Below are 22,710 nucleotides of genomic sequence, written 5' to 3'. Positions count from 1 at the left end.
ATGAAGAATCAGGGAGATTTCAAGAAAAAACCCTCAAGCTCTTTGTGCCAAACAGTAAGAGGCTCGGGGGCTACATCCAAATGGGAGTACTTTTTTCTTCAAAAGGTACACACCACGCAAAGATCTCACGAAGCGCTACATGGTTTCGCTCAAGAAAGCACTTGAACGACGCTTGTTCCTGCTCGACGAGACTTGAAGGAACAAGACGAGGCTTCCAGAACTCAACCATGAAGTGCTCGGGGGCTTGTCGGTGCAGGACCCATGGGATACCCCGCAAGGAAGGGAGAAGAACTAGCCTAACTAGGATTCTTCCCCTGTAATCTTAGTAGTAGTATTATTTTGTAATCCTACTGGAAACTCTCATTGTAAATCGACTAGGACTCTGGCCTCCTGACTATATAAAGGAGGGCAGGGCTCCTTGGATCGGGAGTTGAGACAACAATTGTACAACGCAACACTTTACAATCAATCCAACGCAAAGGCTAAACACCGACTGGACGTAGGGCTATTACTCGATCTACGATCAAGGACCCGAACCAGGATAAATCGACTATCTCTTGCGTTAACCGTCGAGTTCCGCATACGCTGAAGCCCGAACATACTGCCCCGGGGACCCCTGTGGTAGGCTATCGGTGGTCAAACATCGATAGGTACTCTTGAGGAAGTTCATGATATTGAATTTGATGAAACCAAGGGTTCACAAGTATAGAATGAGAACTTAGAAGATGTTAGAGGCATTCAACTTTCAAATGCCATAAAGAATATGGATATTGGTAAATTGAGGCCTAGGCAAGTGAATGATGATGAAGATGATCAAGTGCAAGTGCTCTCCAACTCAAATGTGCAAGATGATACAACTCAAGCTAGTACAAGTAGCTCTCATGACAATGAATAAGATCAAGTGGCTAGTACATTATCTTAACCCAATAATCATGCAAGTGCAAGCAATCAAGTTCCAATGCCCCAACCAACCAATATTGCAAAGGATCATTCATTGGATACTATCATTGGTGACATTTCAAGAGGTGTGCAAACTAGATCAAGATTGGCATCATTTTATGAGCATTTCTCATTTGTGTCATCTATTGAAACAAAGAAGATAGATGAAGCATTGAAGGATGTTGATTGGGTGAATACTATGCATGAAGAATTGAATAACTTCATAAGAAATCAAGTATAGAAATTGGTAGAAAGACCAAAGGGGCACAATGTGATTGGAACCAAATGGGTCTTTAGAAACAAGCAAGATCAAAATGGGATAGTAGCAAGGAACAAAGCAAGATTGGTAGCACAAGGCTATACACAAGTTGAAGGTCTTGACTTTAGAGAAATATATGCCCCGGTTGCTAGATTGGAAGTAATTAGAATCTTGCTAGCCTATGCTTGTGCCCACAACATCAAGCTCTATCAAATGGATGTTAAGAGTGTATTTCTCAATAGTTACATCAATGAATAAGTATATGTTGAGCAACCTTCCGGTTTTGAAGATGACAAGAAGCCTGACCATGTGTACAAGTTGAAGAAGGCATTGTATGGTTTGAAGCAAGCACCTAGAGCATGGTATGAGAGATTGAGGGACTTCCTACTCTCTAAAGGGTTCATAATGGGCAAAGTTGACACCACTCTTTTCATCAAGAAGATTGGAAAAGATTTATTTGTGTTGCAAATCTATGTTGATGACATCATATTTGGATCAACCAATCAAGACTTTTGTGATGAATTTAAAAAGATGATGGCTAATGAGTTTGAAATGTCCATAATTGGAGAGTTAAGTTACTTCTTTGGTCTTCAAATCAAACAATTGAAGAATAATACATTTGTGAGTCAAGGCAAGTATACCAAGGACATGATCAAGAAGTTTGACATGAGTGATAGCAAAGCTATTAGCACACCAATGAGAACAAATTGCAACTTAGATAGTGATGTAAGTGGCAATATGGTGGATCAAAAATTGTATCGGTCCATGATTGGAAGCCTACTCTATGTGACCACATCAAGGCCGGATATCATGTTTAGTGTATGCATGTGTGCAAGATTTCAAGCCTCACCAAGAGAAAGTCATTTGAAGGCTACAAAGAGAATATTGAGATACTTGAAGCATACACCAAATGTTGGTTTGTGGTATCCCAAAGGAGCAAAGTTTGAGTTAGTTGGTTACTCCGACTCGGATTATGCGAGATGCAAGGTTGAAAAGAAGAGCACCTCGGGCACATGTCAATTATTGGGAAGATCACTTGTTTCATGGTCATCAAAGAAGTAAAATAGTGTTGCACTATCAACCGCCGAAGCCAAATATATATCCGCTGGTAGTTGTTGTGCACAAGTACTTTGGATGAAGGCCACTTTGAGTGACTTTAGAATCAAGTTCAAGAAAGTGCCATTGCTATGTGACAATGAGAGTGCAATCAAGTTGACCAACAATCCGGTTCAACATGCAAGAACAAAGCACATTTATGTCCGTCACCATTTCATTAGAGATCACTAACAAAAAGGGGACATTTGCATTGAGAGTGTAGGCACCGAAGATCAACTTACCGTTATATTTATCAAGCCATTGGATGAGAAAAGGTTTTGCAAGCTAAGGAATGAGTTGAACATATTGGATTTCTCAAATATGTGTTGATGCACCCCACTTATATGGCATGCCTTTTCTTCAAGCAATCCAAGGTAAAACTTGATTGACATGGCATACATCCTTGCTAAGGACTTATTTAGTGCATCTAGACATCTTTCATATTTAATAGGCTCATTCATGAAAATCAAATGAATTTGATGATTATATGGTACCACTATTGCTTCTATGGTTATTTTGGTCTAGTGGTAGCATATGATATGTTTGTGGGCTTGTAAACCTAGTGTTTAATCAAGAAAATGAGCTCTAAGTGTTTAACTCAACATGGTATAAGATAACCCTTATTTGGAGGTGTGAAGAAGCTTGTCCTTGGATCAAACCGAGTTAAATATCTTTGGCAAGTATTTTAGATTGAACCAAATTTAGGAAAATGATCCTCACCCTATTGATTGATATTGATAATCCTAACCTATCTATAATTTAAGCCTTTGTGATCATTGATTACAAAGGGGGAGAAATAGTGCACAAAGATAGTGAAAAGACAACAAAAGGGGAGAATTTGACATAGGGGGAGAGATATGACAAAGAAAGGGGAATCAATTAAAATTCTAAGCACACAAGTAGGGGGAGCAAGCTCATAAACTTGTATGGTGCATTTGAATGTGCATTTCATATGTTTGCTTGCATGGCACAAGTTTTAAATTTCAATATCCATGCTTATGTGGTGTATGCTAGTTGTAGGTTTGAATGATGAAATAAAAATCTAGCATGCATAAGTTTATCTAGTGATTTCATTTCCAAGTGTTTTCAAGTGGTATAGAGCTAACCATGATGCTAAGGATGGTATATTGGTGCACTTCGATTGGTATCACGCTTCAAAGGTCCATCTTTTATACCTTAGCATCATTTGGTAGACATTGTCCCCTATGTTTCCTATCTAAGCATATGTGCAAGCTACAATCTAAACTCTTAGCACATATATAGGGGGAGCAATCGCTACCATATGGAATTCATGAAACTTGTCCATATCTTTTACACATGGTAAATATACTTGGGCAAACAACATGGATTCAATTGAATTTCAATTCATATCTTTGTGAAAGGGTTGTCATCAATTACCAAAAAGGGGGAGATTGAAAGCTCCAGTTTAGTTTTGGTGAATTGATGAAACCCTAAGTGCTAACCTAGTTTATCAAGTGATCATGAGATAGGTAGCACATTCCAAGTGATGAAGCAAATGAAGACCATGACATGATGATGGTGATGCCATGGTGATGATCAAGTGCTTGGACTTGAAAAGAAGAAAGAAAAAAACAAAAGGCTCAAGGCAAAGGTATAAATGGTAGGAGCCATTTTTATTTTGGTGATCAAGACACTTAGAGAGTGTGATCACATTTAGGATCGATAGTCGTACTATTAAGAGGGGTGAAACTCATATCAAAATGCGGTTATCAAAGTGCCACTAGATGCTCTAACTCATTGTATGTGCATTTAGGATCTAGTGGAGTGCTAACACCCTTGAAAATGTTTGTGAAAATATGCTAACACATGTGCACAAGGTGATACACTTGGTGGTTGGCACATTTGAGCAAGGGTGAAGAAGATAGAGTTGAAAAGGAGTTAGTCACGCTAGTCATGCAGTGACCGGACGCTGGTCTCAGTGAGACCGATGCGTCCGGTCAATAATACAGTAAAGATGCTGGTGTCAGTCATCGACCAGACGCTGGGTCACATAGTGACCGGACGCTGATGAGATGCGTCCGGTCCTACTGAGGTGGCAGCGCACAGAAGAGTCATCGTGTGACCAGACGCTGGGTGAGTCCGATCGAGCATGACCGGACGCGTCCGATCGTGAAAAGTCGTCTCTGGATGCTTACTAGAAATGATTGGACGCTGGGGTTCAGCGTCTGGTCACTTTGAGCTACTACGTCTGGTCATCACTTGACCGTTGGGATCTGGCGCTCAGTATTTGAAGAGAGGGGACACGTGGCACGCATCGCGTGACCGGACGCTGAGGTCCAGCGTCCGGTCAATATGACCGAAGCGTTCGATCACCCCGCGTTGTGCCCAGTGAAGGGGTACAACGGCTCTATTTCGTGGGGGCTTCTATTTAAGCCCCATGTCCGTCTCAAGCTCATTCCCTTAGCCATTTGCATTGACATAGCAACCTTATGAGCTTAGCCAAAGCCCTCCCACTCATCTTCATCATTGATTCAACATCTTTGTGAGATTAGGGGTGAATCCAAGTGCATTGCTTGAGTGTTTGCATCTAAAGGCACTTGGTGTTCGTGTTTCGCTGCAGGATTCGCTTGTTACTCTTGGTGGTTACCGCCACCTAGATGGCTTGGAGCAGCGAGGATCGTCGAGCGGAGGGTGGTGATTGTCTCTAGCTCCGATCGTGGTGATTGTGAGGGGTTCTTGATCTTTCCCCGGTGGAGAGCCAAAAGGTACTCTAGTGGATTGCTCGTGGCTTATGTGATCCTCATCTTGTGTTGGTTGTGCGGCACCCTATTGAGGGTTTGGCGTGTGATACCAATTAGCGCGTGAACCTCCAAGTGAGTGAATCGCCACAACGAGGAGTAGCTTGCCGGCAAGCAAGTGAACCTCGATAAAAATCATTATGTTCATCATTTGATTCCGAGGTGATTGGTCTTTATTGGTGTTCATTCTTATGATTGATTGGTTCATTCCTCAACACGGCAGTATAACCATCTTGCTCACTCTCTTTACATTACCGCAAACTAGTTGTCAAGCTCTTTAGTGTAGCTAGTTGTCAAAGCTTGTTAGCTTGGTTAGTGGGGCTCTTTAGTTAGCCTTTGAGAGCACACTAACTTAGTGTAGTGACATAGCCATTGTGTGGTTAGAAACTAAAGAAACTAGAATTGTGGTAGGTGGCTTGTATTTTTAGTAGGCTAACGCAACACTTCTCCTCATAATTGTCTAACCGGTTTGTTAAGTGTTGTTGTAGAAAATTTTTATAGGCTATTCACCCCCCCTCTAGCCATTAGGACCTTTCACCCGCGCGCTCCGGAATTTTTGTGAAAATGACCCTGGGCTACCTGTGATTTCCCCCAGGGTTCGTAGCACTATTCCTACAATCAACGTTAAAGCAAACTAGCCCTCGGAATAATCCGTCTTTACCACGGCCAGGTCCTCGGGCATCGGCACGCGCACCGACGCAGTGGCGACGGCACTAGGCGGTCACGTCGGCCAACCTAGCCCCTCCCCACCCCCTCTAAGGGGCCGATGCTCACCTAGATGCAAACACGAAGCGGTGGGCGGTGAAGAGATGAACGGGGACGCGGTCAGGAGCTCCCTCCACGGCGGCGGACAACCTACGGCGGCGGCAACCCCGTTCAGTCGAGCTCCACCACCGGAGAAGAAATACGAACAGCGGATAAGCATTAGGGTCTCACCGTGATCCTACCTAAAGTGGTGGTGCGTCCGGAGAGTGCCCTAGTCGAGCCAGCCACGTGCACGTAGCAAGGCGACGGTGAGCCATTTAGGCACGTCCACGTTAGCGCCGCGAGGGAAGCAGTGAGGGCGCGGCTAAGGTGCGCACGTCGAGGAGGACTGCGATGCGGGGCTGGGGGTGCAGCCAATTTGGCTCGGGATGATAGGGTGGGTAGTGCCCACGGCAACGTTGGGCTTAGCCTTTAATGGCACGACGGCGAAGACCTGGCTCCAAATTAGAGCTTGCCAAGGCGCGATTGGACACGGTGCGGGGTTGGTCGGCTAGCAGGCTCGAAGACGGAGTCAGGAGCGCACCGAATTGAAGAGACATGACCCATCCATGTCGGATTAATGGCGTGGCCTGGCTGGCCCGGACAACAGAGGAGGGAGGGAAAAAGGGGATGGGTCCAGCTGCTTGTCCAAGCTTTGGCGGGACACGGCGCCCGCACATGCGCAAGCACTGTGAGCCAACGCAGCCAGGAGGGGGGAGTACCCGCGTGCGGGCGGTGGCAGCGCGGTCGTGGCGCCGTTAATGGTGAAATGACACGCGCGTGACCTCGGCAAGCCCACGTGCATGAATTCGTGATGACAACGACGCAGAGGCGCAGGCGGACGCGACGACAGCGTGCTGTGGCGCGACGGTGACAGCGCGGTGCAGCACGGTGACGGGACGGTGGCAGTGACACGACGAGGCAGGCAGCAGCGGACCTGGCCAGGGCATCGGGCCCATGACGATAGCGACAAGCAGAGCGGCCAGGCCAACCGGCCCCCAGCGACCCGTAAACACCGTGGTGCGCGGCGCGGGCGTGTGCGTGCTCTGCTCGTGCAACGCGTGCCTGGGCGCGGCAGTGGCGACGCGGAGCTTGCGTGGCGGTGCGCGCGCTGGACAAGCCGGCGCTGCAACGCCGAGTGCTGAGGCACGGTGAACGCACCCAGTCGCTGAAACCGGCCAAGAGCATGCTGCGCACGATTTTTAAAGCGTTCGAAAAGTCTAACACGTTGATTTAATCGCCCAACCACCTATGCAATTCTTAAGAGGACATATTAAGCTACTAAAACAAGCCCTAAAACCACAGCACTCCTAACACAATTACTCTACAAAAATTATCAAACATAGCTTTGTCAAACCATTTCTCAGACTTACGAAATCGACTAAGTCTTAAATCGGATTCGCGTCAAATTCACAGCCTGTTCGTTTGGCTGTGGCTTATCGTAAACGATCGTAAATTTCCAGCTGAAACAGTATTTTTCTCTCACACAAACCAGCCAGCAGTACTTCTTCACGAACCAGCAACGATACGAACCAGCCAACCGAACAGGCTGTCAATTTCCAACCTATTAGACCAGTTAGCTAGTGAATTCATTATTCGACCGCAGGTATTTCATCGTCATCTACAAGGTTTGTACTTCTAACTTTATTAAAGTTCCCTACATACGTTCTATAGTATTTTTGTTTAATAAAAATTTACGAACATTTGTACTTGATAATTTCATGTCACGAACAGCATTTCGTTATGCATTTTCGTTGGTCATTTTAAGTTACGTAAATTGATTTACACCCTATATTACATACATTAACACATAAATATGATGCTCATGCAGTGTTTGAGTAAATGATTTATAGTGTAACATCGAGGGCGTTACCGATAATAATATTCTATACACCTAGGGCGTAGAATAGCACTGTCGTATGTATAGATTATTAAATGTTTTTATTAAGAGTGAAGGTAGTGTAGTTATTGGTGATGACAAAAAGTTTTAGATCAACCCTAGAAGACAAGTTATCTGCAAACTCATAAAGTCAAAATAGTAGTTCCCAACATAACAAGAGAGACTGAGACGGGAGTGAACAGAGACACTAACACATAGAAGGTAATTTTAGGTAATTTTTACGTACACTCATAATTTATTAGGGTAAAAACAGGAGTGAATAGAGACAGCGACAGACATTAGGTATTTTTTAGGGATAATTTTTTTTGCCATTAAAAAAGATTGCAATGGTACGTGTGTCTCTGAAAAAGTTCAGCGGTCTTCAGCGCCACTGCTTCAACTTTTGTGTGCCCTCCATGCCACTGCCGTCAGTTTGGGCTCTAACGCCGTCAAACTGTAGGTGTGAAAAGTCGAAAATACCCTTAAGTCTAAATATGTTATTAATTTTTTTGAGCATCTTAATGACTTCAAATGAAAAAAAAACTTAAAACTAGAAAGTTGTAGATCTCGTCGAGATCTATAATTTTCATATAAAAATTATCTTCATTTAATTCCGCAACAAAAAAGATATGATTTTTCTATCAAATCATATTTTTTGCGGAATTAAATGAAGATAATTTTTATATAAAAATTATAGATCTCGATGAGATCTACAATTTTCTAGTTTTGAGTTTTTTCATTTGAAGTCGTTAAGATGCTTAAAAAAATTAATGACATATTTAGACTTAAGGGTATTTTCGACTTTTCACACCTGCACTCCGATGGCGTTAGAACCCAAACTGACGGTAGTGGTATGGAGGGCACAAAAAAGTTAAAGCGGTGGCGCTGAAGACCGCTGAATTTTTTCAGAGACACATAGAGCATTGTGATTTTTTTTAATGACACACTGGAAATTTCTCCTATTTTTTATGTCTGTTATCATGATAATTTATCATTGGTAAAAACAGGAGATGGGAGATGAGAAAGACTGTGAGGTTGGAGTGAACAAGACACAGACAGAGAGAGACAGTGGTGGAGTGGAGATAGACCGTGGAGTAGAAGGAACCCGATCTTACCCAAAAGAAGGAAAGCGAGTCAACCCAACCCACCACCACCCCCGAATCCCAAACGGAGGAGGGCACTGGGCGGGGCAGGTGGCGATTCGGCGATTCCCCTGTCACCGTCCGTCGTCCGTCGTCTCCATCCCCTTCCATTTCCGGCGAGGGTCAAAGCAGGCTTCTTGCTCTTGCTCTTGGGGGTGGTTTGAGAGAGGGAGAGGAGATGGCCACCGCGGCGGTCTTGGCGCTGCTCACGGTGTCGGCGCTGGCGGGGGCAGCTGCCGGCGGTGATATCGTCCACCACGACGACGAGGCACCCAAGATCCCTGGATGCTCCAACGATTTCATCCTGGTTAGATGAGAAAGTCTTCGTCTTTCCCCAACCCCAACCCACACCTAGTTAAAGCAGCTGCACCCACCACTTCAGTTTAGTACTGAAATAGATTTTCGATTTCTTCCTGCTACTTGTCAAGGTAAAAGTGCAAAGCTGGGTCAATGGCAAAGAGGATGGCGAGTTTGTTGGTGTTGGTGCTCGCTTTGGTCCAAAAATCGTCTCCAAGGAGAAGCACGCAAACCGAACTAAACTCACGTTGGCAGACCCTATGGACTGCTGCTCTCCTCCAAAACACAAGGTGGTTTTTTTTATCCAACCACAACTTCAAGTTATTGCAGCCTGTCTTCCAACTGCCCAATGATTCCGTCCACTAAATGCTTCATCCTCGTTCTAGGTTTCTGGAGATGTTCTTTTGGTTCAAAGGGGCAAGTGCAAATTCACAAAGAAAGCAAAGTTTGCTGAAGCTGCTGGTGCTTCTGCTATAGTAATCATAAACCATGTCCACGGTGCGTTCAGCGTTGTCTTGTTTCCCTATCTATGACTTGTGGCATTGCTTCTTGTAAAAAATGTTATGTATCATCCTAGCCATGTTCCTTCAACATCACCTTGCATTACGTATTTAGGATATTAAAAACATCTTTGTATCAGTATTTGGTTTCACTAATTCTATCATGCATTTACTCTACAGAATTGTACAAGATGGTCTGTGAAAAGAATGAAACCGATCTTGACATAAATATACCTGCAGTTCTCCTGCCAAAAGATCCGGGTTCTGCTTTACATACACTTCTTACAGATGGTAACGCAGGTAAAATGTTAACTCACCATTGTCACCAGCATTTTAATTTCCATGTGGAACATAAGGGTGTTAACACTTAACTGCCCCTTCCTTCACCTTTATGTATTTTGGTTGTTTGTTCTATCTGAAATAGCTTACCATGTACTACTGACTTATCCTTGTCTCTTCCTTAGTTTCTGTGCAGCTGTACTCTCCAGATCGTCCTGTAGTCGACACTGCAGAGGTGTTTCTATGGCTTATGGCTGTTGGCACAGTGCTTGGTGCTTCCTACTGGTCAGCATGGAGTGCTAGAGAAGCAGTTATTGAACAAGAGAAGCTCCTCAAGGTTCTGATCTCTACGCTGTGACACTTGCTCCAATATAGCTTCAACTAAAAATGATGTATTGACAAATGCACTTATTGTTAAGGATGGCCATGAAAGCCTACTGAATGTTGAGGCCGGAGGTTCTAGTGGCATGGTAGATATCAACGTGGCATCTGCGATAATGTTTGTGGTGGTTGCGTCATGCTTCTTAATAATGCTTTACAAACTGATGTCTTACTGGTTTGTGGAGCTACTGGTGGTAATCTTCTGCATCGGAGGTGTAGAGGTGCATTTCTGATTATCAGTTTACTTACGGAAACATAATTTCGAAATACATGTTGTTATCAAATTAGTTGCTCTTACTCTCTATTTCATGGTACAAGTACCTTGAAGCAAACAGCCTAACAGGATGGTCTGCAGTTGGTTCACTGAACCAAAACTGCTTTGCTAGTTGATCGCTAAGCGAACTGTTGTTGGAGTTAATCCTTTACTACTTTTCCTTTCTTGAGGTAAAGCCTTTGTTTTTGTTTATGCAGGGTCTGCAAACATGCTTGGTGGCTCTGTTATCAAGGTACAGTGGATTGTCTTCGGGATTTGTTTCAGTCAACCATTCTGTTCAAGACCCTTGACAGCCAAGCTGAATTTTTCCACTAAACAAATACTAATGTTGACTAAATTGTGGAATCTTTCAGATGGTTTAAACCTGCTGCAGAATCTTTTGTGAAAGTACCATTCCTTGGAGCTGTTTCACATCTTACTCTGGCAGTTTGCCCATTTTGCGTTGCATTTGCTGTTCTGTGGGCTGTTTTTCGCCAGCTTCCCTTTGCTTGGATTGGGCAAGACATTCTGGTGAGTGTCACCATCTGTAGTATTCGATGCCTCCCATTTTAGTTGTGAGATCAACTGATTCCAGATTCCGCACTTTCAGGGTATTGCATTGATAGTTACAGTCATCCAAATTGTCAGAGTACCTAACCTCAAGGTACTCAAACCGCTCTTGATTTTTGTCTTTCTGCTTTCTCTTGCTACAGCCTTTCTTGATAATAGTTGAGGTACGAGTTTTGTTTACCTTGTTGCCATGATCAGGTGGGTTCAGTTCTTCTCAGCTGTGCCTTCCTGTATGACATCTTCTGGGTGTTTATCTCCAAGAGGTGGTTTCATGAGAGTGTGATGATTGTGGTAAGCATGTGAAAGGGGATTCTGATATTTGGTGGGTCGATGGTATCCTGAATTTGCTGATTATAACATTTTGGTTTCTTCTGATAGGTTGCACGTGGCGACAAGACTGACGAGGATGGTGTGCCCATGCTGCTAAAAATCCCGCGAATGTTTGATCCATGGGGTGGATACAGCATCATTGGCTTTGGTGATATCCTTCTTCCTGGTCTTTTAGTTGCTTTCGCGCTAAGGTAAGTCTAGTCCGCAACCTGGCTTTTTTTTCATGTGAATTCGGGTGATAAGTTTCTGTTGAATTGTTTGCTGTTCAGATACGATTTTGCTGCAAAGAAGGGCTTTCGGTCTGGTTACTTTTTATGGGCAATGGTGGCCTATGGCTCTGGTACGTTTGAGTGGATGAGCGTTAGTCTGCGCAGCAGGCAGAAGATTGAACCATATTTTCTTTTCCCTTGTGGACATTAACTGGCTATTTCTTCTGTGGCCACATAATCAGGACTTTTAATCACATATGTTGCGCTGAACCTGATGGATGGGCATGGCCAACCTGCCCTTCTGTACATCGTGCCCTTCACTCTTGGTAATGGACATGGCTAGCTTGAGACTCTATTGGATGCATATATATGTAGATTATGAATGTCCAAGCAGGCCATTGCGTTGGGCTGATGTGTATGCGTGGATGTGTTTTGTTGGTACAGGCACCTTGATCGCTCTTGGATGGAAGAGAGGGGAGCTGCCGAACCTGTGGGCAAGGGGAGAACCAGAGAGAGTGTGCACGCATATGCATGTTCCGCTGCTGCCAACGACCCCAAACTAACCAGAGGCACTGCTGGGTCAGAATGCATGCTCCCTGACCCTGCGTCGACGGTCAGTAAAAACCAGCAAGGGTGCCACTGCCGTGACCTCAGTTCCTTCCGGCAAATATACTAGTAACTAGTGACTAAATGTGTTGCCTGCTGGCAATATATGGTCAGTAAGAAGTTGTATTTTGGTCGAGACATTTGACTGATTTGTGAATTACTAGTGATTATGTAAGCAAGTTGTATTTGATGGAGATAGTGTCGGTGTTTCGGAACCGGGGGTCCCTCAACCAACGAGTGAATTTGTGCTGCGTGCCCCTAATCCCGGATGGTGATGCAAAGAGACACAAGGTTTATACTGGTTCGGGCAATCGAGGCCCTACGTCCAGTCTGAGAGATCGATCTTGTATTCCTTGCACCGGAGTGCTCGTAGTAGGGGGTTACAAGCTAGGTGAGAGAGGGGGTTAGCCCCAGGTCTCGGCGAGGGTGGTGCGGGCTGTTTGAGACGTTGTTCTCAAACAGCGTAGACGTGTGTGGTCCTATCGGTGTGTTCGTCTTCCTGCCCGTTCCTCCTTTTACAAATGGCACCGGCTACCTCCTTTTATAGCCACAAGGAGGAAGCCAGAAGTACATGACAAGTTTACTATTTGCTGACGTGTTCTGCTCCCCGGAGCAGCGCGGCGTCGTGGGAGTTCCCGTCGGTGTCTAGTCGGTATGGCCTCCAGGCTGGCGACCTGCTGCGCTCCTGTACATTTGTTGACTTGGTGAAGTGCCGAGGCCTGGGGACTCCTGTGGTCGGTTGTGCCGAGGCCGAGACCCGCTGTGCCGAGGCCGAGACCCGCCGCGCCGAGGCTTGCTGTGCCGAGGCCCTTGCAGACGGCAATGTGGGGTCTTGGCGGCCATCGTCGTAGTTGATTTAGGCGGAATCAGCGCGGAACGTGCGTCTACAGGATATGGTACCCTGTATTGCCAGCAAGGAATGGTAAAAAGGTGATTTGACCGTTGTCCCGTCGCTCCTGTCGCGGTGCGCTGCCGATCGTGGCTTACGTAGTGGGCGCGGTTGGACGCATTGATTGGATGCGACAGCTTGCCAGAGCGGCTTTTGAGGCGGAGGCGACGAGGTTGCGGGACGAGCCCAGCCTCGGACGAGGCGGAGCGTGGCCAGCTCGCCTGAGGCCCTATCGGGAGTCTCGGGCGAGGCGGATCTCGGTCAGTTCGCTGGTCCCGAGGTCACAGGAACCCAGTTCTGACTTCCCATGTTGTGTTCGTCCTTGGTGCAGGAGTTTAGGCAGCACAGTAGCCGGTAACCCCTGCACAGTCCCATCGTGGATGGCAGGGTGCTGACGTGCTGGTCTGTTACTTCGCCGTACTGTGCCGTCGTGGGGCTCCAGTATGGCGTGATGCAGGACATGGCGGGCGACGTGCTGGTCACCGTGTAATGACATCGTAGGGAACAGCGGCTCTGCAGATGCCGAGGCCGAGCCATCGTGGGGGGCTCGATGGTCATGAACCCTCAGGCTGCCGAGCCCGTGAGGCAAACTTGTCGAGGCCTTGGGGGAGTTATTGGCCCTGGGTACTGATTTCGAGGCCACAGTAGCCCAGACGTGGCTCCCCATACCGCGTCGTCCTTGGTGTAGGAGTTGGCAGCACAGTGAGGCATGGGCGTTCAACCTATGTGCACGGTGGTTAGTACAGTGGCGGGTAACCCCTGCCCAGTCCTGCCTCCTGTCCCATCGGCCATTCTGCTGTACTGTGCCGGGCACGCGGCTGTTGTCAGGGGCAGCAGTTGGCTGAGTTGACGCGACACGACGTTTTGCCAGAGGAACGGGAGAAGGAAGAGGTAGCGGAGTGCTGCCGAGCCCGCCATGCGCGAGACGGAGGGTCGGTGGCCCGGCCGAGGCTTTTGGCGGGGGATCGGCCGGGACCCGTGGTGAGGGGAGCCTCGGGCGAATCGGAGAATCGGCCGAGGCTCGCGGTGACGGGCCTCGGGCGAGTCGGAGAATCGGCCGAGGCCAGCAGCGTTTTGGCTGGTATCGATCTTTACGAAGTCTAAGCAATCGTTTTTTGGGTCTTGCTTAGGGTACCCCTTCTCACGGTATCCGACAGTAGCCCCCGAGCCTTGGGGGGAGTGGAGGCGCTCCCCCTGAGGTTCTGACGAGAATTGACTCTTGATAGTTCCTGTCGGGATGGTGTTTTTGTTTTCGAGGCTTCGGTGGGTGCGCGCGAGCGCACCCGCCGGGTGTAGCCCCCGAGGCCCTGGAGGAGTGATTTCACTTCTTCAGGGGCTTTTTTCTTTTTCGAGTGAGGCGTTTTCATCGTGTTTGCCGGGCCCGTGGGTGCGAGTTCGGATCGCGGGGCCTCGACGATGTTGCGGAAAGAGCCCCTTAGCCTCTGCACGGAGCAAGAGGGCCGTCAGGAGTTCTTCCGGCTTTTTGAACGACCCTCGCGCTTCCTTTTCGCTCGGAAGGAGGGTTTGTTTTGCCGAGCCCCCTCGTGTGCGAGCCCAAGTCGCTGGGCCTCGGCAATGTTCTGCAGAAGAGTCCCTTAGCCTCTGCGCGGAGCAGGAGGGCCGTCAGGGATTCTTCTGACTTTTTATTCGACCCTCGCGCTTCCTTTTCGCTCGGAAGGAGGGGTGGAAGATGCCATGCTACCCTCGGTGGGCGCGAGCAACGGCATTTCCGGTGAGCTGTTATCGGGTAAGTCCGAGTGGAGGCCCGTACCCCGTTCGCTGGGGGTCGGCTAGCGGTCCGGAGACGCGCTCCAAGAGTACCGGAGGGTTTCTCTAGTGGGTACCGAGGCCGTTCGCTGGGCCTCGGTGGCTCGGTGCCTCCCTACGGTGGGATCCCATTCGGAGACCTCCCTGCCGGTCTCGGACGCAACACAGGGCGTCCCAAGCGTTTCGCTTGCTTGGGGCTCGGCCTCGTATAGGCTCGCCCGTAGTCGTCCCTGACTCTTTTGCCCTGGGGCGGCTGTCGAAACCCCTAGGGGCCCAGCCTTCGAACCCCTGGACCGTAACGGGCTCGGGTCGCTTGTTTTTATCTTGGGTGCAGGAAGAGCCCCCGAGCCTCCGCACGGAGCGAGAGGGCGGTCAGGGGTCCTCCCGACTTTTTTGTCCGTCTCCCGCACGTCCTTTTCGCTCGGACGGGGGGCTGTTTGCCGAGCCCACTCGTGTGCGAGCCTGAGCCGCTGGGTCTCGGCAAAGTTGCAGGAGGAGCCCCCGAGTCTCTCGCACGGAGCGAGAGAGCGGTCAGAGGTCCCCTGGCTTTTGGTTCGCCCCTCGCGCGTGAGGGTCTGTCCGCCGAGCCCCCCTCGGGTGCGAGCCTAGGTCGCGGGGTCTCGGCGTCCTTTGCAGAAGGAGCTCCTTAGCCTCTGCGCGGAGCAAGAGGGCCGTCAGGAGTTCTTCCGGCTTTTTGAACGACCCTCGCGCTTCCTTTTCGCTCGGAAGGAGGGTTTGTTTTGCCGAGCCCCCTCGTGTGCGAGCCCAAGTCGCTGGGCCTCGGCAATGTTCTGCAGAAGAGTCCCTTAGCCTCTGCGCGGAGCAGGAGGGCCGTCAGGGATTCTCCTGACTTTTTATTCGACCCTCGCGCTTCCTTTTCGCTCGGAAGGAGGGGTGGAAGATGCCATGCTACCCTCGGTGGGCGCGAGCAACGGCATTTCCGGTGAGCTGTTATCGGGTAAGTCCGAGTGGAGGCCCGTACCCCGTTCGCTGGGGGTCGGCTAGCGGTCCGGAGACGCGCTCCAAGAGTACCGGAGGGTTTCTCTAGTGGGTACCGAGGCCGTTCGCTGGGCCTCGGTGGCTCGGTGCCTCCCTACGGTGGGATCCCATTCGGAGACCTCCCTGCCGGTCTCGGACGCAACACAGGGCGTCCCAAGCGTTTCGCTTGCTTGGGGCTCGGCCTCGCGTAGGCTCGCCCGTAGTCGCCCCTGACTCTGTTGCCCTGGGGCGGCTGTCGAAACCCCTAGGGGCCCAGCCTTCGAACCCCTGGACCGTAGCGGGCTCGGTGCCCAGTTCCTTTGCCTGAAAGGAATCGGGTGGGGGCTATCCCTCTCCCTACGGCCAACAACGGCAGGCGCGCCTTTTGAGGCGGCTTTTTTGGGGAGGTGAAACGGCGCCTGTTGTCGCTGCGGTTGGACGCGACGTGGCTTCAGCCGACGGGACGTAACTGCACCCGCAATTAATGAGGGAGTGGGCGCGTGGGCGGTAAGATCGGATCTGGGTAACCGCAGCGGATTTTCTGGGGGAAACTTCCCCGATTTCGTCGCCCGGTCGGTTTCGACTCGTCCCTGCATAAATACGCAAACAGCCTCGCCCTCCCCCTCCTTACCTTTTCCGCATTCGCTTTTGCTGCCTCCGTGCCGTCGTTGAGAGCATAGAGCGGGGAGGAGAAGGGCGAGAGAGAGAGAGACCGAACGAAAGAGAGAGAGAGATTACCGCCGTAGCAGCGTTCCCCACCGCGCAATGGCAGGTGGTCCCGTCATCCTCCCGGCGGATCCCTGGGAGCGGTCTGACGTCACCGAGGAGAAGCTGGCAGTCGCTCGTGGAGGCCGGTCTTCTTCGCCCGATCACCGACCCTGACGAGCCGGAGTGGATTGCTCCGGGGAACGAGTCGGAGCCGAGGCCGCGCGACGGCTACGTGGTGAGCTTCGTCGTCTTCCACGAGCGAGGCCTCGGGTCGCCGGTGGATAGCTTCATGCGGGCGCTCCCACACTACTATGGCGTGGAGCTCCAGAATTTCAGCCCCAACTCCATCGCGCAGGCGGCCATCTTCGTCGCCGTCTGTGAGGGGTACCTGGGGATCGCTCCCCACTGGGAGTTGTGGCTCCATTTGTTCCGAGCGACGTTCACCACCAAGCCGGGGGGAACGAGGGGGGCTCGGAAGGCGCAGAGGGCCGGCGGCTGCACCCTTCACGTGCGCCAAGACCGGCAGTCCCTCTACATCCCGGCCCAGCTGTCAACGTCCAACCGTCGTTGGTATGACGGCTGGTTCTACCTCCGCAACGACGGCGGAGGACTTCCCCCTTATACCGGGCGGGTTGTAGAGAGTCAACCAGAGAAATGGGGGTACGGCGTCATCAAGGCCGATCAGCCTAGGCTGGAACCGCTCCTGAGGGCCTTGGGGAAGCTACGTGACCACGGCCTTTCGGCGGCCGTGGTCGTGGCGGCTTTTCACCGCCGGAGGGTGTTGCCGCTGATGGCCCGGCGGCGGCGGCTATTCGAGATGACCCCGGGCGATTCGATCGTCGGTGTCAAGATGTCCGCCTTCGCCCTTACCGACGACGAGACCCTGCGTCGGGTGAGAGAAGCGGTGGACGGGAAGCCGAGGCTCGGTGACTTGATGCCGTTCCCGATGCGCCCGTCGCGGGGGTACATTTCACTGGTAAGTCGGATGTTGCCGAGGCTTTCGCGGCCTTCTTGTCCGTTGTCTTACTTTGTCGTTCCCGCAGGGGATAAGAGACGTGCGAGGCTCCCCGCCGCCCGTTCCCTGAGGACGCCCGGCGGCGATCCGTGAACAGGGCGCGTGCCGAGGAGGAGAAGAAGAAGAAAGATGCCAAGGAGGCGAAGCGCACGAAGAAGATCCTCGCGCGCGAAAAGCTGGACGCCCGTCGCCGGCGTCAGAAACTCGACGGTCTCCCGTTGGAACCGTCTCCCTCGTCGTCGGTGTCGGATTCTTCGAGCGACGGCGGCGGGCGCGAGGTGGGGACGGCCTGCTTGGAGCACCTCCCCGACATCAGGGAGATGGTTCCCGGAGCGCCGGCAAGGAGCCTGACGCCCCCAGGAGGAGGAGGAGGTGTCCCGGGGCCAGTGGCGGCCCGTCCCGGGGCCGAGGCCGACACACCCGAGGCGCGGGCGTCGGAGGAGCGTGCCGTCAGCCCGATGGGTTCGACGGTGGAGGTGGAGCGGGTGACGGTGGGGGCGACCCCATTATCTCCGCGAAGGGTCGAGGAGGTGCCGGGGTCCGACGGAGGCCAGCTGGTACTGGTGGACACCGAGGCCGCGCTGCTGCTACCACCGCCGCCATTGCAGAGGAGGCTGGCGGTGTCGAAGCGGCTGCATCCCCGTTCGCGGTAAGCGTCTTCTCTGGTAGTACTTCTTGCTTGCCCCTTGGTTGCATGCTGACTTTGGGAATGTCTTTTCTTCCAGCCAGACGTTTCTGGTGGGAGATCCTCCCTTGGCGCCCCGTAAGGCGCTCAAGGTGAACGTTAGCTCCTCCGCCCATCAGGCAGCGGAGGCGCAGGCTAGCGTGCGACGCGGCGCGGCGTCGGGCGAAGCTATTTCGGAGGAGGCGGCTGCCCAGGAAAAGGGGGCCGAGGCGGCCGCGGAGCGAATGGAGGAGGAGGAGCCCATGCCTCGCGATGTTGTGGGTCTTGGGGCGGAGGAGGCTGGGGCCATCGAGGTAGAGATGGCGGAGGCCAGAGCCCCTGGGTTCGTCGAGACCGAGGCGATGGAGGTGGAGACGGGGCAAATTTTGGCGCCGCCCCTGGTTCAGACAATCTCGTCTGATGATTCCTCCCGAGGGAAGGAGGCGGCGGGACGTCGAGGCGGCCAGTACCGCGGAGCAACCAGTCCCAGATCCCGCTGAGGGGAGTTCGGCTCTTGTCCGGCTACGGCCCGAGCCTCGCGGGTGGAACTTCCCGCGTGTTTTCTGGCGGAACCGGGCTGACCCCGAGGGGGAGCCCGTGTTCGCCCTTGAAGATACGGCAGAGGGGGGGCATTGGGGCACCCTCGAGCAGTACCGCCAACTGGCAGTGCGGTCGCTGCAGACAGCGATGACTATTATGGGTCAGGACTTGCCCGGTGTCACGCGGGTAAGTACTTTCCTTTCTCGTGCCGCGTTGTTTTCTCTCCGAGCCCCCTCGCAGTGTTTGACGTGTGTTTTTTGTTTTGCCTCCTTAGGAGCTCGAGACCCGATCCCTTGGGAAATCGGTGTTCCTGCGAAATGAGAGGGATATCTGGGACCAGCTCCGGCGCCAAAAGGACCTGCTTGCCGATGCCCAGGGGCTATTGTCGGCGCGGAGTGCGGAAGTGGAGGACCTCCGCCTTCGTTGTGCTGACATTCAGGCCGAGTTGGCCGCGGCTAAGGACCAGTCCGCCCCTCTGGTGGCCAAGATCAAGGAACTGGAGGAGGAGCGAGACTCCTTCAGGCTTCGGGCCCAGGAAGCGACGGCCTCTGCTAAGGAAACAGCCTGGGCAGCTGGGTGCGGAGCAGAGCGAGCATCAGGCGACGAAAGTCGCCTTGGCAGAGGCTACCAAGGCGGCCGAGGCCTCTCGGGTCGAGGTCTCAGCCTGGAAGAGCAAGGCCGAGGGTAAGTTCCGCTGGACCATGTTCCTCGCTCCATTTGCTCTGGTTCGCGTTTGACTCCTGACCCCTTCGTCGCGACGTAGATCTGGAGAAAGAGGCCTCCCAGGCGGCTGAGGCCTCCGTCGCAGCGCAAGCAGCGCTGGATGTCGAGGTCCGGGAGCACGAGGCGCTGCGCAGCGCTGTCCGGACCGCCTGCGAGGCTCTGGACGTCGAGGAGGTCCAATCAGCTAGCTCCCTTGGGAGCCGCCTGATTGCGTTGAGCGGCTACGTCCGCGAGAGACTCCGAGGGGCGTTGCACACGGGTGTCAAGCGCGCCCTGGCCGTCGTCTCCTCGCACTACGCCATCAACCTCGAGGCCGTCAGCGACGGCTATGTGTTGCCAGAAGATGACGAGGAGGCTGATGCAGAGGTCGTGAGGCTGTTGGAGGCGGCCGAGGCGCCTGGCACTGCGTTGGCCAAGCTGTTCGAAGAAGAGGTGGTCCCTCCCGCGCCAGCCGCCGATCCTTGAGCTTTGACCTGGGCCAAAAGGGGCCATGTAACTGGATTGAGTTAGTTGCCGAATCGTGACGTTTTTTTGTGGCCGTCGAGGCCCTTAAAGTATTTGCGTATGTGTGTTCTTTAATCGTTTTCCTGTTCTACTTCCGAGCCTGTGCCCTCTGTCTCGATCTTGGGAACCCGCAAGGAAACCCTCGGACCTAAGCCGTCCTTCGGCGAAGGGTGGTGAGGGAGCTGCCGTAGCCCAGAGGCGTAGGCCGTTCTCACGACTCGGCCGGCCCTTTGGCCTCCAGACAAGCTTTTGGTCTCTGGGTTTCTTGCGAAGGTCCCGTCGGAGCGCGAGAGAGTTTGGCGTGGAAATTTTTCGGAAAACGGTTGAGAAATGGTGTCCGGGACTTAGGGGGGTTCCCCCTTTTAGCCCCGAGGGAGGCTCGACTTTGCAGAGGCAGAGCCGAGTCTCCCTTATTGCGTTATAGTGACGTCGAGCCCCTATCGATAGACAACCTCTCTGCAAAGAACTTCCTCGGAACCTAAGCTGTCCTTTGGGCGAAACGGTGGTGAGGGAGCTGCCGTAGCCCAGAGGCATAGGCCGTTCTCACGGCTCGGCCGGCCTTTTCGCCTTTGAGACGATCTTTCGGTCCTTAGGTTCTATACAATCGATTTGTCTATAAGGGGGTTCCTCGAAAGATTATAACAACTAAAGAACGCTTCTTTATTGTATTTCGAGAAACAATGTAAACAACGTTTGGAAATTTAAGGGTAGAAACGACGTAGCTGTTCTATGTTCCAAGCGTTGGTGAAGATTTCGCCCTTCTCGTTGGCTAACTTGTAGGTCCCGGGCTTCAGCACTTGAGCGACGATATACGGCCCTTCCCAGGGTGGGGTCAGCTTGTGGCGGCCCTTGTTGCTCTGCCTCAGTCTCAGCACCAGGTCGCCCACTTTCAGGTCCCGGCTTTGGACGCGCCGGGCTTGGTAGCGTCGTAGGGCTTGTTGGTACCTGGCTGAGTGTAGCAGCGCGACGTCTCGGGCTTCCTCCAGTTGGTCGAGGGCGTCTTCGCGGGCAGTGCGGTTGCTTTGTTCGTTGTACGCCTGTAGCCTCGGGGAGCCGTATTCTAAGTCAGTGGGGAGGATGGCCTCGGCTCCATAGACCAGGAAGAACGGTGTGAATCCCGTGGCTCGGCTCGGGGTATTTCTTAGGCTCCAGATGACTGACGGGAGTTCGGCAAGCCATTTCTTGCCAAACTTCTTCAACTGGTTGAATATTCTTGGCTTAAGGCCTTGTAGGATCATGCCGTTGGCACGTTCTACTTGGCCATTCGTCCTTGGGTGCCCTACGGCCGACCAGGCCACCCGGATGTGGTGGTCGTCGCAGAACATTAGGAACTTGCGACCGGTGAATTGTGTCCCATTGTCAGTGATGATGGTGTTAGGAACCCCGAACCTGTGGATGATATCCGTAAAGAACAGCACCGCTTGCTCGGATTTGATCTGAGCGATCGGACGAGCCTCGATCCATTTGGAGAATTTGTCGATAGCTACCAGCAGATGGGTATAGCCCCCGGGTGCCTTCTGCAGAGGCCCAACCATGTCCAGTCCCCACACAGCGAATGGCCATGTGATGGGGATGGTTTGGAGGGCTTGGGCCGGGAGGTGCGTCTGTCGAGCATAGTACTGGCATCCCTCGCAGGTGCGTACTAGCTTTGTGGCGTCGGCCACCGCTGTTGGCCAATAGAAACCTTGGCGGAAGGCGTTACCCACGAGCGTCCGAGGCGCCGCGTGGTGCCCGCAGACTCCCGCGTGTAAGTCCCGAAGTAAGGATTGGCCAGCCTCGGTGGTGATGCATCGTTGGAGAATACCAGATGGGCTGCGCCTATATAACTCGCCGTCGCAGAGGACGTAAGTCTTGGCGCGTCGCGCAAGCCGTCGGGCTTCGGTTCTGTCAGCAGGAAGCTCTCCTCGGACGAGGCGATCAAGGAGAGGGACTCGCCAGTCCGTTCCTTGGTCGGCCTTGGGAGGCTCTGCGTCAATCGCCATGGCCTCGGGCTCGGCTGGCGGGGTCTCGGCGGCAGAGGGGGCCTCGGGCCCTGCGGTGGGCTCGGCCGATGGGTCCTCTTCCGTCGCCGAGGCGTAGTCGACGGATGGCTTGTGGATGTCTCTGGCGAAGACGTTCGGAGGGGCCGGGGTTCGTGCCGACGCCATCTTTGCCAGTTCGTCCGCGGCCTCGTTGAACTTTCGTGCAACGTGGTTGAGTTCGAGACCGTCGAACTTGTTCTCCAGACGACGTACCATCGCGCAGTATGCCTGCATTTTGGGGTCATGGCAGCTTGACTCTTTCATCACCTGATCGACGACGAGTTGCGAATCACCACGTACGTCGAGACGTCGTACTCCAAGTTCGATGGCGATTTGCAGGCCGTTGACGAGGGCCTCGTATTCGGCGACATTGTTGGAGGCGGCGAAGTGAAGTCGGATCATGTAGCGCATGTGTATTCCGAGGGGCGAGACCAGGAGCAGGGCCTCCTATTTGCTGTCGAGGGTGGTGCTGATCTTCAGTCCCCGACCGTCGGGGACGGTGGGATTGACTGGGACGAACTTGACGGCCTCCGCGGGTTCGAAGGTCCCGGTGCGCCGCTTGGCGTCGGGAACCTTGCTACCAAGCTGGTCGAGATCGGCGATGAGGGTCTCGGCCTCCACGATGGCCTCGGCGTACTCGATGCACTCGACGTCGCAGT

General features: G+C 52.2%; 1 protein-coding gene across 1 annotated transcript; it reads left to right on the top strand.

Annotated features, from left to right (window-relative positions):
* Positions 1-8,755: 8,755 nt before the first annotated feature.
* Positions 8,756-12,504, top strand: LOC136519575 (signal peptide peptidase-like 5). Its single transcript, XM_066512959.1, has 14 exons — positions 8,756-9,124; positions 9,246-9,404; positions 9,501-9,612; positions 9,795-9,914; positions 10,079-10,230; positions 10,313-10,495; positions 10,746-10,780; positions 10,902-11,058; positions 11,138-11,191; positions 11,296-11,388; positions 11,476-11,618; positions 11,697-11,767; positions 11,879-11,962; positions 12,081-12,504. Exons 1-14 carry the CDS (start codon positions 8,996-8,998, stop codon positions 12,197-12,199), a joined length of 1,611 nt encoding a protein of 536 aa, XP_066369056.1. The 5' UTR covers positions 8,756-8,995; the 3' UTR covers positions 12,200-12,504.
* The last annotated feature ends 10,206 nt before the right edge of the window (positions 12,505-22,710 follow it).

This window comes from Miscanthus floridulus, chromosome 18, assembly GCF_019320115.1.
Source record: "Miscanthus floridulus cultivar M001 chromosome 18, ASM1932011v1, whole genome shotgun sequence".
NCBI classification, from domain to species: domain Eukaryota; kingdom Viridiplantae; phylum Streptophyta; class Magnoliopsida; order Poales; family Poaceae; genus Miscanthus; species Miscanthus floridulus.
This window is presented reverse-complemented; position numbering and strand designations above follow the sequence as displayed.